The 15,506-nt window shown below is 39.9% G+C and overlaps 1 protein-coding gene across 3 annotated transcripts in view; it reads left to right on the forward strand.

Annotated features, from left to right (window-relative positions):
- The first annotated feature begins 9,765 nt into the window (after positions 1–9,765).
- The window catches only part of LOC133980171 (neprilysin-like), a 37,486-nt gene continuing 31,745 nt past the window's right edge, over positions 9,766–15,506 (forward strand). For 2 of the 3 annotated variants that reach the window (XR_009925159.1, XR_009925160.1), the window contains exons 1-2: positions 9,766–10,202; positions 13,513–13,689. Coding sequence is in view for 1 of the 3 variants with exons in the window: in XM_062418778.1 (XP_062274762.1) it covers positions 10,160–10,202; positions 13,513–13,689 (220 nt within the window). In the remaining 2 variants the exon portion in view is untranslated. The remainder of the gene's footprint in view (positions 10,203–13,512; positions 13,690–15,506) is intronic. The other variant, XM_062418778.1, reaches the window with a different exon arrangement.

A 15,506-nucleotide genomic window follows, 5' to 3' on the forward strand; every position in this document is an offset into this window, starting at 1 on the left:
GTCATGTCAGACCACATTTAATTCACAGCACCTGTTTCCAGGGAAACACTGGACGGAGTTTATGGTCACACACAAACACCTTTTCTCTCCTTTCTCTCCTTTCTCTCTTTCTCTTCTCTCTCTCTCTCTCTCTCTCTCTCTCTCTCTCTCTCTCTCTCTCTCTCTCTCTCTCTCTCTCTCTCTCTCTCTCTCTCTCTCTCTCTCTCCCTCTGCAACACATGCATACCAACATCCTGTTTGCTTACTCCTAATTGACTGAGTTTGAATATTTATTTATACTTTTCCAAAAGGGTTGCCAGAGTTACTAATGGTGAATACTCTTAGATGGTCACAAGAGGGTGACATCCTCATCAGTAAGCCAAACATTACACATCAACCACACTGATTTTAAGGTGGGATGAGTGGGGGGATATCCAGCAGTAACAGAAACTCTGAGCAAAACATTCACTGCCTACCTATGACATACACTTAAAAAGATGTATTCAAATTCAGCTGAGCCTAAGCTTAAACAGGTAACACTTTAGCAAGGAAAAACATCCCTTTCAGTTTTTCAAAGTTTTTAAAATAGATTTAGTTCAGACCTGAGTTGGGCTGATTTGCTTTTGCAGAAGAGCTGGAATAAACATGATGCAGCTGTTAGAAAGGAAGCTGGTAAAACAAGGACAGGCACACAATGGCATTTGTGAGCCACTGGACCATATCCTAACAGAATGGTTTTACTTTCTCTCACGGGTAATACCTGTGTGTGTGTGTGTACGTGTGTGTGTGCGCGCGATTGGTTTAAGGGGTCATAAGTCAAATAGGTTGGGTGGCACAGAAGTGCAGTGGTTAGCAATCTCACCTCACAGCAGGAGGGTTCTGGGTTTGAACCTGCTGGCCGGCTGGGGCCCTTCTGTGTGGAGTTTGCATGTTCTCCTCGTGCCTGTGTGGGTTCTTTCCCACAAACATGTTAATTGGAGACTTAAATTTGCCAGTAGGTGTTGAGGTGAGCGTGATGGACTGGCAACCTATCCAGGGTGTACCTTCTCTTGCCGATTGACAGCTGGGATTGTCTCCAACCGTCCTGCGACACTACGTAAGATAAGCAGTTTGGACAATAGAATAGAATCATTGCTTGTGAAGTGTCACCAATTCATACAAAGTTTCTAATTCGTCCACCAGATGGATCTATTGCACTGTGGAAATGCTGGCCTGTGTGAGAGACCAGCTGTGGCCGGTCAAATATAGCCCCGGCTAATGGATCACTCAGGAGGAAGCAGGTGTCCAACATATATTGCCTAAAGTCAGAATAAACTGAACATAACAAGAGCTCGACAACAATATAAGGTCTCCAAAGATTCAAATGTAGGGACACTGGTGTTGCTGTGCAAGACCTGATGACAAAGGTGGGTCACTGCTATAGTTCTATGAGGAGAGCAATCAACAAGCGATCTGACTGAGAAGAAATGTAGCAAATTAGCTCTCTCTTTTTTTGTTTTTTTTACCATCTCCCTCCATGATCCCCAAACCTCTATTCCAACAACCTGCAGCATTATAATCAGCATAATGAATTCCTGCAGCATGCCTGGCTTAATAGAATCAATTATTTCTAGAAGACAAGAAACCTGGCAAGAAAACGACCAGCCAAGAGTAATTTACCTGGACGGTTACAGAAAGGATATTAAGGCAAAAATATCTAGCTTGTCTGAGTGTTTATGCAGAGAAACCGATGATGACAAACTGCCATTTGTTTTGTTTCATATTAGAGTGAAAGACAGCATTAAGTGACAGAAGAGAGAGGCGATGATAGGAGAGCATAAAAAGCAGTTGATGTGACAAACCCATCTGTTTTTCTCTGTGCGTGTGTGCTTGTGTGTGTTTGCATATTAGTGTCTAGTTTCCCTTCTCTACTCATGTGCATGGTGTGTGTATATTTCTACATTAATGAGCAGACTGGAGATTTTCATTAGGGCCCCATTAGTACCTTTTTCCCTCTGGGCTCCAATCTCACTGCTCCACTCTCATTCATTCCTCTGATGCAATAACCAAAGAGACGCAGACAGAGAGTGGCAACACTCTGACATGGCATGGCTCACTGTTGCAGGAATTCAATAAACTGCAATATGTCTGGCACCACTTTTAGAATATACTGCCTCTTTTGACTTGATCATCAAATTGGGGTTTTCAGTAAAAGGCATCAGCTTGAAATAAAGCAGAAAGGCAAAGTTAATTATGAAATATGATTGTTCATTAGGTTGTGGGTTTGGCATTTTAACTTTAACTTGTATGAATTATCCAAAACTAATATGAGATTGATATCTGGCCGAAAGGTTTACTTGACTGATATCTGTGCACTAGCTTGGCTGTAATCCACACACTGCCGACAAGCATGGCTGACCAAACTCTTAAAAACCTTTCAAGCAGGCATGCTATCAAACTACAGTGCTCTTCAAAACGCAGTGGAAGCACAGCAACTCCCCAACAAGTCAACTGGCAGCAGATTTTATCTTGGGAAGTATGTTTTCAATCTTGGTCTTTCCAATCCAGTGCGCATCTCAGCCAGAGATGAGCAGTTTGAAAAATTTGGCTGCCGTAAAAAAACCTTTCTTTTGAACATGACTAAAAATAACAAGTGTGTTTCACCACAGGAGGTTACAGCTAAGGATGTTGCTGTGCTTTCATTATAGAACATTAGAGGGCAGTGGCTTTACATAAAGCTACAAAGTGGCCTCTGGATCAACCAGAACCCTTTAAAATAGCTTGGAGAGGTAGACAGGACTCAGTGATTAGAGTTAACCAGTCTGTCTGAACAGCCTGCTCTGTTTTTCTCCTTCATGGTGACTTGACCTTATTTGCTGCATACATTTCTGTGCTTATAATATACTCACTTCATGCTGAAACTGAGAGACAGGGAAAATACAAACACATACTAATAGTGTTCTTGTGTATAGAGGGTGGAGGAGAAAATGTAAGGTGGAAGTCTGTGCTGACTGTTTAAAGGCAGAAAATCGCCCTCTCAGAGAATTTAGGACAGAGGGGAAGATAGGAAAGAGGGAGGAAACAGATGGTGTAAATCTAAGAATGTCAGCAGTAGTTGACAGATCATGTTATTGTGTTAAGACAAATATAGCTTGAAACTGGAAGATGTCCGCTCAAAGAAATCAGAACACCACACAAAGGTGACCACATGAGCCAGTGCTATTTTCCTCAAAGGGGTTTGTCACAAAGTATGGTAGTTAGCCACATGACCCAAACCCAAATATCACCACATTAACTTGACGAATCCTGGTTTTTTTTTGTGGACAAAAAACTGTGCTCTCAATTAGTCTAGACATGTCTTACGTCTAGATCAGTGGCTGTTTTCAGTCATCTCCATCATCAGTGTAAAGGATTAGGGTAAATCCCACTGTTGCAACTGGATTATGTGCCCATATTACGCCATGCCCAGATTCCTGCTGAAACATGTCATGATGACAGAACACATATAAAAGGTGCAAAAGAATAGAATCTCTGTGGAAATCATTGCTACCATAAAGACCACATATGTGTAGTCATGTCTCAGGGTGAACCTCCTGTTAATGTTATAAACCATTTATAATAATGGTTGATGTTTTTTTTAAATGTATTTTCTATTTGGTAACAAAGATGTCTTAAATGTTATTCATGAAAAAATTAATTCAAGATACTCTGCAGTCCTTTTCTGGAAGGTCATATGATCCAATCAGTTAAAAAGGTACTTCACAATGTGGCAGCTTTTGATTAATGGCTTAAAGCTGATCTATAAAGCATTAGTTTGCATTCATTGAGTATTAATTGAGTTAACTAAGTCTGTACTCCTACTTAATTAAGACAGTCTAGTACCGTCTCTTTTGCTGCTTCTAGTACATTGCCAAGTACAGTAAGATGCAGGCAAAGTCACTTACATGTGCACCAATCCCTGTCAGTTCATGTGTGCCCTAAGACAAACAGTAGTGGGACACAGTGGAGTGTTTTATCAGTCTTTGAGGGTCTGGCACTGAGGTGCCAGAGGGTAAGAGGACACACTCAGGAAAAGGCATGCTAAGTGGCCATGACAGATGAGAGCTAACGGAGAGCATTCTTCTGGATCTCGTTCAGACCAATTCAGAAAAGCTTACACATGCATGAGCACAACAACACACAAAAAAGCCACACACCCTGGCAACAAAATAGAACAAAAAAAAAGTGAAATAATGCACATTAATTGTTTAAATTGTCATATGGGAAACAATTACAAGCAAGAGAACTGATCTGAAGGTTTCGGGCTTCAGCACAAGGCCGACCAATTTCACAAGGCTACATTTTACTTAGTGTATATGCAACTGAGACTGCTGTATTCTTCATAGCAGAGCAGTCTTGTGCCTGGTACAGCATGGGACCCATAGCAATACACAGAGAACAAAATGCACTGTACTGGTCTCTAAATACTACTAAAACTCAGTCCAGAACAAATTATCTCACTAAGTCTGAGATCAAAGGTACTGTAGCAGCGGTCAACTTGACCTGCTCGACCTCCAGCTGTCAGCAAGTGAGAGTCTTTGGAGGGTCAGGGGTGTGTGTGTATGTGGATGTTTTGTGGAATTGTGTTTGCACGTCTGTGTGTGTGTGTGTGTGTGTGTGTGTGTGTGTGTGTGTGTGTGTGTGTGTGTGTGTGTGTGTGTGTGTGTGTGTGTGCGCAATAGAGAGGCTGAGTTAACAAGGACATTTACTGTCATTGATGTGAAGCACCTGCCCAACTAATATCATCTAACTTCAGAGCAGGAGTTCTGGATGAAATTTTGGTCATAGCTGCACCACCTATTGGCAAGAAAATTAACTTCAGCAGGAGTAGTTTGGAAATTCAGGTTGTTAGATTGATTTTAGGCTGCAACATGTGGAACTAGACTGACAACTAGATTCATATGCTGATTGTGAACAAGCACATTTGTGACTGAGTTACAAGCCGGTTCTATGAGACACGTAATTCAGATGGAATAAGCTTTTGTTTGTTGAAAAAATGGATAATTCTAGTGAAAATTGGTTCAGTCTTAATGTTGCTTTCAAGCCCTTCTTCTATATGCTTGGGTTTGATCCAAGGGTTGCATTACTTGCTTATTGACAAATCCAACAGACTTTGGAGTCATGTTTCTGGTCATGTAATGAATCAAAGTCCAACATTAACTCCTGAGAAAAATGTGTAGCTTTTTTGGTTGCTAAATGCTCCACTATTTTTGCAAGCTAGTAGCTATCTATGTATATCCAACATTTACTAGGGAGTGGGTTTATGAGAGCTTTTCCACTGAAAACAACATACTGCCGTGTCTGCAAATCAGGCTGATGAGACTGATGAAAATGAACCAGAACACTAAAGTGGCAGACTTTAAATAATGCTAAAATTCTCTGTAGAGCTCAGTGGGTGATCATTCTCTGTGGGTTTCTCTAATATAAGCAACCCCTTTCGCATTACATAGTCATTTTAATCATTGCTAATACAAAACCTCCCTCGGTACAAATGAATAAATAAACCTCTTATAAAAACATTATAAAACATTGTAGGTGCAACGACAAAATATGGCTACATTTGCTGTTTGGATACACAAGACATGAACACTTTATACTTCATGAAAAAAATGTATTTTGTCTTGGGAATCTAAATTAATTCAGCATGTACTGGCATGCAAGACAAAAGGGTGGAGGCGGTGGAGAGGGCTGTCTGGAGAAACAAAGAGACATTGAGAGGAAAATGGACACACTAAAATGAGCATGATGAGGGCATAAGACTGCCACACATTTATGTATTTAGGATGTTAGAAATGTTCGATCAAGCGTACATCTCAAAGGGGAATCTTAGTATTGTGACTTTATCTGATCCATATAGGAGGTTCTAAGCTACCTGTCATTCCTTTCCATGTCTGCAGATTCCTATAGATACCAACTCACTATGGCAAAGCAAGTGCGGGCACGTGAAGAGGTAAGTAACTGTTGAAAGGAAATGTCTCTTAAATTGTGACATTGCTCATGAAAGCTACTAAACTGATAATGATGCAGATAAACACACATGATGCAGGAGACGTAATGCACATATACACAGGAAAGAAGAGACATTTCTTGTGACTTTGCAGCAAATTTTCAGCATTTTATCATAAACACAATCTCTGCACAACTCGTGAATATCAAAAAAATTGAGTGAGTTACTGTACGTGTACTTGTATTAATCGCTTTCTGGGAACCATGATCAGCTCAGCCACATTACAGGGACACACCTCTCCTTAAGTGAAGAAAAATCTGGTCCCCAAGAAGTATAAATCATCAATGTTTTTGGGTTAAGACTGATTTTTGGATCAGGTTAGGGTTAAGATGAGACAAACAGTGATTATGGTTACAATAAGCCTCCAGGGAATACATGTAAGTAAATACAATGTCCTCTCAAGTGACAAAAGCATGATATTGTGTATGTGTGTGTGTGCATGTGTGCCTGCATGTGTTTGAAGGGAACATTTGATCAACTCTTGCTTCAATATTGGGATCGCTTCCCATGTGTGCACTTAGCTAATGTTTTTTCGCACATTGTATTTCATACTGCGTCATATAAATCACTGAGGAGACTGCATAGAACAGTAATACCAGTGTCATGAAGTACAACAAAGAACCTTTGCTATTATATTGGAATTTTTTTAAGACACACTCATAACGTTATTTCCCTCTATCCAGTTTCTCATAGATAGCAGCAGTAAGTTAAAAAAAAAAAAAAAAAAAAAAAATCCCAAATGGTCTGTGTCAGTCTGGAAATATTGAGTTAGTTGGCACTTTTAACCATTTTTCCTTTCATATCTCTTTCTTCACTGTTCCTCTTCTTGCTACTTCATGACCGGCACAAACCTCAGTTTGAAAGCCCCTCTTTCTGAGTGACAGCAGTAAGGTTATTAATAATGTTTGTGTGTAGTATATGTGAGTTCATGCCTGTGTGGGTGTGTTTGTATGGTTCTGTACTCTGGTGCCAGATGGTGTGTGTACACACGCATGTGTGTGTGTGTGTGTGTGCGTGTGAGTGTGTGTTTTTATGTGCACTGACTGTAGACTTTAAGCAGAACTGGACAGCCGTGGTGTTGCTGATAGGAGAGTTACTCCCCTGACAGTTCCTGAAGGGATTGCTGATAGAACAAACCATTTGAGTGACCTTGATCCGACCAAAGAGCCTTCATATCTCACTTCCTCTGAAGATTCATACCTCTCGTCAGATAAAAAACGACTTCTTGAAATCACGGAAAACCTGCTGTTTTGCAATGACTTTGTGTGATTCACAGTTTGTGGAACTGTTTTCCAGTCATGGTTGCATCTTTGCAATACCAGTTTACTGGAACAAAATTCTTCCAATCTTGGAAGGTGGTGTTAACATTTGTTGTTGATTAGTACTAAAAACCACAAGGATGTGAATCATGTCTAAAATAAGAATAGGAAAAGTAAATCAATTCCACAACATTGCAATTAACACCAAATCTTTAAAGCCAGAGAGGAACGGTAAATTCACACTGACACAATGCGTATGTTGCTACTTAAAGTGTGTGTGCATCTGGATAACAGTGTTTGGCACTGGTTAAATTCATTGAGAAATAATAAAAGACCTTAGGACTAATGTCAAGTGTGTGTGTGTGTGTGTATATATCTGGGTTTGTATTGACACATGTGTGTCTATTTTTGCAACAAAAGATGGTTTAATACCTGTGTCACCATGGGCACAGCACATTTAAAATCCAATACTCTCCAGGAGTCCATAACATGCTGGGTTTACTGTCAGTGAACAGAGCTCAAATGGCCAACAGAGAACAGGCGAGGGGTTTTATTTGAAGAGCATAGAAACAAAATGATGGAAAATATTATCACAGAGGTTGCACTGCAGGCAAATGTGAATATCCTTCAGATGCATTGACAGGCAGCTGCTGTGAAAACTGCTGTCAGTTCAGCTCCTCAGATATTCAAAAGATGTACACACAGATCGAAATTCCTCTGAGGGGAATCCTGCTGTTCATTATCAGAAGCATTGAAACATGGATGTTATGACGGGGTGACAGGCTTGCATACGCATTTATCTTTTAGGTTTAGAATACATAATTGACAATGAAGTGATGAAGGCACATGCAGAGATGACATCTATTGGCCAGCTGAAATTGGTTTTGTATAGTATAGTATTATACTCTTTTTTTAGAGAAAAAAAGAGTATAATAGTGTAGCCTTTAGTATAGCCTTCAAGTCATAACATTGTTATCATACTGTAAGATAAACCTAATCATTTACCAGATAAGTACTGCACCTCAGTTACAACATGACTGCCCATAAAAATGTTCTGTACATAAATATATAAATACACATCAGCAACCACAGCTTGATAGAGGGTGCAAGATTATAATCATAAAGCCACTGATAATGATGACAAGTAGTCTGATTCTAAACTCCCCTGCCCTCCATTGAAATGAGGCAATGTATTTTCTGCAGTTTCATGCTAACTTTCACTCTGAGACCAAACATCCTCATGTGTTTGCAGAGTTAATTGCTCCAAAAGAAGTGACCCTTTGGTGAACTTTGGTGTCCAACAGCAAAGAGAGCCAGAGCAAAAGAGCCCATGTAACTAAATAGTAACGGAACAGTGGGGATGCATCAAAGTAAATGTTTTTTTTTTATGTCAGTCATTTAACTATACTGTGAAATGTATTTAGTCTAACAAACATCTAGTGAGGCCTTAGATTCACACATCACAGACTAAGCAGACTTTAACTGTAAATAGGCCGATATTACATATTGATGGTGATGGCCCCAATTTATGTGTGTAAGTGCAGAAAGGAAACAGCCTGGGTTCAAATCCTGTTCTAAAGGACAAGAATTAACTTATAGATTTAGATGATTCTTCCATTTATGTTTTGCCTCAGTGGCTGATATGTATTGCTGTGTAAGGACAGCATGTACAACATTAAAGGAAGCCATAAGCACGGTGAATTCCAGGTCCATTAAAGCCTGCAATTTGGTTTTGAAGCTTTATTTGATAGGTGATAACTATCATTTTAACATTAACATTTTAATGACTATGTCAGTGAGATGCCTTGCCAACACACTGAAAGATATATATTGAAATGTTGCTAAAAAAGGGTTATCTGACACCCTGCAAAGTACAGTATGCATGCTTACTGACTCCCATACTGACCATATTTTTGCACATGTTCTAAGTGCAACCTGAATTAAAGAGATGCTATTTTTAACCTTACCAGTGGTTACAGTAAGGTTGATATTTTCATAGAATTATTAGACTACTCTGGGTAATTGTTTTTATTTTTCATGAATTTGGCTATTCAAACACCCTAACCTTCCTGTACAGACCCAGACAAATAAGTAAGTTACACTTTGTTTTGTTTCAAATGATTTAAGAGTGGTTCACCAAGGGAGCTGCAGGGACATCCATGTGACCCCACTACAACATTTTAGACAATGTGTTGACCATAAATACTCTGACCCTTTGATATACTTAGTTTATTTAATAGCTGTAGATCATTAACACACCACATTGCACTTTGGATTAATGTGACATGGATTTTGCTGTATACACTTTGATACCTAACCACAAAGTATTATGGATTATCACACAATTTTATCACATTTTTCACCTTAACCTGCGCCCTGAAGGTTTTTAGGCGCCACTGGCAGCAAGTGCCGCTGCGAGGGTCACTTCTAAACGCAGCCCTGATGAGGCAGCGACTCGGTGAACAGGGAACTTCAGAAAGCTACTTCACCCCCTCACTACAGTACATGTCATACGCTGTATAAATATGGGATCTCTCCCCCTGTGGATCACACACTTGCCCAATCGCGCCGCGCAACATTCTGATGGGTCATTTGAATTCAGCGATCCTCACTGGGTATGTGGTACAGTACAGTAGGTAGTTGTAGTGAAGGGTCTGTGCGTAAGTGTGCATGTGTGTGTGTGTATGTGTGTGTGTATGTGCGTGTGTGAGTGTGAGTGAATGTGCACTCCTAGAATAGAAAGCCAAAGCAAGGAGAAGAAGGAGACGAAGAGAGGCGGGATCGGTTTGTGCGTTGTTGAAATCCAGGGTGAAGCAAATAGATCGTCTGTATAACAGATCGATCAGCAGTTCGCGCTCCCTTTGTGGATTTGATGGATGTTTGATCAGTGGATGTGATGCCCATATATATCATCGACCGAAAATTTCCCGACACATCTGGTAAGTCGTTCACGCACCATGAGCGCCCTTTATAGCGCGGTGCCATCTGTGTGCGTATCCGTCTTTGTGTACGTGCATTATTTTTTTTGCATGTGCGTGTGCGCGCGTGCCGGCTGGGTGATACGGGGCAGCTTGCTCTAGTTGGTCATGCCACCCCCCTCAGAGTTCCCGACGTGCAACAGGAGATGAGGAGCTGGCACGCGTTTAGCTGCGTCTTGCTCGAATGTGTGCTGCAGCTGAATATTTTTATCACTGGAGTTTGAACACCTTGTTGCATTCGGTTTAACCAGAAAACAATAACATCTAATGCAATGGAATTTCTGCAGGGTATCCTATTAATACTTACTTTACTTTGAAGTACTGGTTCACTGTATCACTGTATGCATCTATGGTGAGGTTGCTGCAACTTTGGTGTTATATCCCTTTAGAAATTAGTTTCTTTATTCAATTCATACTGCTATCAGAAAACCATCAAAAAAGCTATTTAAAAGGTGGACTTCATTTTACCTAGACCACAGTACCTTTGGACATCAAGTCTTCTCTCTCAAAATGATTTTAAAGTGATTTAGTCTTCGGTGTGCAGCTATAGGCCCTGTGCTGAAATGAATATCCCAGTGAAGGTATTATTTTAAGTTAAAGTAGGCCACATTCCAGTACTCATTCAAACTCAATTTGGTACATGTTTATGGCTCACATGGATGTAGGTTGTAAAAAGTGACTTAATGGAAGCAGTGTTTAGTGACTTATGTGTTCAGGCACATGGGTGTTTTCAGGTGTCTCAGTGAATGATGGGTTTAATTTTGAAGGGGTTTGTGAGGCCTCACAAGACATAGGGACTGTTTATGTTTTCGATATATCATGAGAGACCGACAGAGAGGGGACACAGAGAGAGAGAGTTTTGACTTTTGGTACCCCTTTCATAAACCATTATCTTACAAATGCAGACACATGCTGTATATACCTTCCAAGGCACAAAAGAAAAAACATCACAGCCACATTATAAAAAGTTAAATAACAGTGGCAGTGTATTGCTATAGCAGCAAGAAACAGCATAAGCAGAATTGGAAATTCATGTAACAAATAAGTTAAACAGTCTTCCCGCACAGAGCAAACATCTTCAAAGGCATCAATGTCATACACATACTGGCTAATACGTATAGGTTTCTTAATCTGCACAGAAGCAGTGACGAAGAGTTATCTGACTTTAAACATGCCTGAGTACAAATTCTCATCCTAACAGAGTCATGTATACAAGCACAGCTGTAAGTGTACATATGAGTGATAGTACATGAGAGACACATCAAGTAATTGCTCCTTAAGATTCATACCTGACATGCCTGAGCATACTGTGAGGGAGTCACTTAAACATGATTTACTGCCTCTCAGTGTCCCACTCCATCTATACATCTTTCTTTCCCCCCTCTGTGCTTGTGTTCCTTTTTGTACATTCTTTCACAACGTCTTTATGTCCCTTTTCCTTTTTGATACGTTTCATTTCTTGGCATTCAATGTGACAGGATTAGAGCCAATAATATGCACCCTCTGCAACACTGACATGCACACATGGTTTTATTAGAGCAGTGGGACTGCTGTCACAGTGATGTACTTGCTTGCAAACAAAAAAAGAAAAGAGCAAAGTTGACTAAAAGTTCCTATGCACCCCTGCAGCTCAAGAGCGATTGTCAGGAAGTTCTGATTAATATATAATCTGAAGTCTTCTTTTAATGGATTAAGCACTCATTTCCCTCCCCATTCTCTGCCCCATGTGTCTTGCATATACTGCATATAGAAAAACATCTTTCAAACACAAACACTGCAAAAGGGAAGGTATCCATTACATGTCGGGCCACCACTCTCCTGTAGTAAATTTTACGACCCACGGTAAAGTCATGCATGCTGGAGTGCTAGTGTGGAGGGGGGAGAACAGCCTGTAGGGAGCTGTGGTTGGTGTATACAATAATGGCCAATTACCAGACTGGATAATGACTGCAACCAGGGGGGGGGGGGTTATTTTACATTGCTCTATTCTTTTGTCATGAAGAGGAATGGAAGGGGATTTGAAGTCTAGCAGGGCTGGGACTGTGTTTGATGCATGTGGATGTGTTAGAGTAGGTGATGTTGTGTGTCTGTGGCTTTCTACATGTTCAAAGGATGCTAGGAGACTTTGTCCTTTGGTCGTGTGTTGCTCTCATCTCAGCCAGCACATAGAGGAACCCGCCCATCTGCACAGGCGCCTCATGACACCAGCCTGTAAAAGTGTGTGTGAGAGCATGACTGTGGACGTGTGTGTGTGTGTGTGTGTGTGTGTGTGTGTGTGTGTGTGTGTGTGTGTGTGTGTGTGTGTGTGTGTGTGTATGCTAGTGTGCGGTGATTGCACCAGTGTATGTGTGTGCAGCGTCAGTAAGGGATTAAGGATTAATTGCCTTCAGAGATAGACTTAACTGCTTGTTACATGAACTTTGTAAAGTTCTCACTTGGCCCCAGAGAGGAGACAACACACACTATATAGTGAGTAGCAGAGGGAAGGTGTATCTTGTTTTCTGTTCTTCAGAAGTGTGTTTCTTTTTTTTTCTGTCTGGAGTGTACTGCCGCTAGAGGGTAAGAACTTCCATTGTTCTCACCTTTTGCTCTAAGACTGGGTAAAAAAATACTATTTGTCTTTATTTAGTGATAACTGCCATGTGTCTTTTCCTTTTTAAGCCTGCACCAATCTGGAGAATTCAAGTTTCTTTATTAAAATACAAATTTTAGATAATTTCAAATTGAAATAGTATGTTGCCAAAGTGCGGAAATACATTATGGATCAGTAAATGTTGCTGACAGTAACAGATATGATGCAAATGTATGTTAAAGGTTCAAAACCTTGTAAACAGATGTTAAATGCACTAATTCTTTAGTTCATTTTTAGTTAACATGTGACATATACATTTATTTATAATTCACATATTAATCTCTTATTTATTTATTTCTATTCATGTGTTATCTAAGTCTGTCTCAGGCTCCCTTTTTGTCTTCGATTTAGGCATGTTACTAATGATTGTTTTAATTTCATTTTATTGGATTAATCTATTTATAAAATGTCAGAAAAGAGTAAAATATGCATCATATTCTCAGAGTTATCAAATTGCTTGCTTTGTTAGTCCCAATCCCTAAATAATGGATTTAAACAGACAGACAAGCTGTAAATCCTTTGATTTGTTTGCATTTTTGCCCAATTATCATCTTGATAAAGTATCAGAATTGTTTCAAATTGATATCCTGTCAACTGATTAATCAGTCAGCTGTCCTGCTGTTGTTCTTCTCCTCCCAGGTGAGTTGATACAGCCTGCAGCTGAAGGAAGAGACCTGAGAATGACAGAGACCAGCCCCCCCAAGTCGGCTAAGAAGCCCCGCTGGACCTCCCTGGAGATCGGCCTCATTACAATCGTCTCATTGCTCTTCATTGTCATTGTCGCCCTCGTCATCCTCTTTGCCACTCAGAAGACTGGTGAGTGCTGAATTTAAGGGTAGGGGTCTCTGCTGGACTGCTGATGGTGAAAAGTGGGAAATATGTGCAACACTGAGTGCCTCTTAAGAATATCTTTTCCCAAAACCGTCTTCAGCTACACATTGATGAAAATGTGATAAATCTGAGTGTGATCAAAAGAAATTCATCACGTAATTCAAAAATATTTCTACTATTGAAGATTGCCTTCCTGAGACTGAGTGTCTATGCGCTATCACTTTAAACTGAGTTCATAGTTAATGGTTAACATGAGGGAGTGCTCTGAAGAACAGCATTTTGCTCAGGTGAATAGAGGACTCTTGAGCTGCATGCTTTCAAAGCATAGTGCAAAAGTACAACCACTGAGCCAGAAAGAAGAATGCAGCGTGCAAATGTCCTTTTTGGAGTTGCCTTATTGTTGACAAGAATTTTTACAAAACATATTCTATGCACCTTGAAAACATTGTGAAATGTAATATTTCAGACTTTTGTGTAAATTTGTGCAACTCATATATTCAAGTCAAATTTCATCAATTAATTTATGATACCAACTGCCACCTACTTGCCATTACAAAACTATGTCATCTGATTCAGACCAATGTCACAAAGTAAATATCACAAGTTTTTTAAATCACTTCTGCTTTTCTATATTTTCACTCAAACGTAAACAAAGTGTGAAATAATCAGGGAAACATATGAAGCCATAACCCGTGTGAGATAAAAGCAGATAAAAGACTGCTCTGAATGCTCAGTTTCCAACATTTTTTTTCTACTTTCAGCCTGAGCTGACGTTGGCTTGTGACAGATTGGTCATCTGCTCCATACACAGAACACCAGTTCACTGCTTCTCTCAGCTAACATTATGGCATTTTTTCATTATTTTTAGGGTAGTCATGCCCAACCATGACTCGAGCTGTCATGCTGTGAGTGTTTTTCCATTACACAGCACGGAAAAGTTAAATAAGTAGTTTACCTGTTGGAAGAGTGCTGGTTGTCTGCAACACTTCATCAAACATCGTCACTGTGGCTGTTTCTGATTGTCCTATTTCTCCCAACAGTATTTCTTACTGATCTGCTGGGCAAATAGCTTTAAGTATCTCTGTATGTTGTTATGCAACCGGTTTTTAAAGCGGAGGGCTGCCTTGAAGAGACAGGAGCTAAGACTACCTGTTAAGAGACAGAAGCTGAACTTAGGGGCTTCATAAAGGGACAGCATAAGATATATATTATACAGTTTTTTAACTTTGTATCATGCAAATCTACTCTAGATGAGTCCTGGAATAAAAATATAGAGCTGGAAATCAGCATAATAGTTCCCCTTTAATATCCTGACTAATGCTTACCTGCTCGCTTTTTGTAAAAATGTATTAAACTGGTTCTTAGAAACTACACAAGTGGTAAGAAGTCCAAGGATAACTGATGATTGTGCTGCGGTACAAGAATAGTTTGTCATTAACATTAATAAACATCTTATTTATGGATCTATAGATTAATTATTGACAAAAAGGCACAGGTTTGAAGATCAGCAAGTTAAGAACTCCTGACAGATAAGTTAATCGAATTACATTTAATAATAGCTAATATTATCTTTGGCAGTGTTGTGCTTGATAAATGTGTAAGGTGCCATGTCAGGAAAATGAGAAAGTTTAAAGTCCCCCTCTACTGCAAAATGTGTTTTTCCTCTTGTTCCTTCAGTTAGATGTTTGAGCCTCACTGTGCAGAATGATGTATGTGCAGAGTTTGACACCAGAAGACTGTTTTCACATTCATCTGCTGAATGTGGAAAGTTTCTCTGTGCTCATCTGATTTTAAGGGATGGG

The sequence above is a fragment of the Scomber scombrus genome, chromosome 5 (assembly GCF_963691925.1).
Source record: "Scomber scombrus chromosome 5, fScoSco1.1, whole genome shotgun sequence".
Classification (NCBI taxonomy): domain Eukaryota; kingdom Metazoa; phylum Chordata; class Actinopteri; order Scombriformes; family Scombridae; genus Scomber; species Scomber scombrus.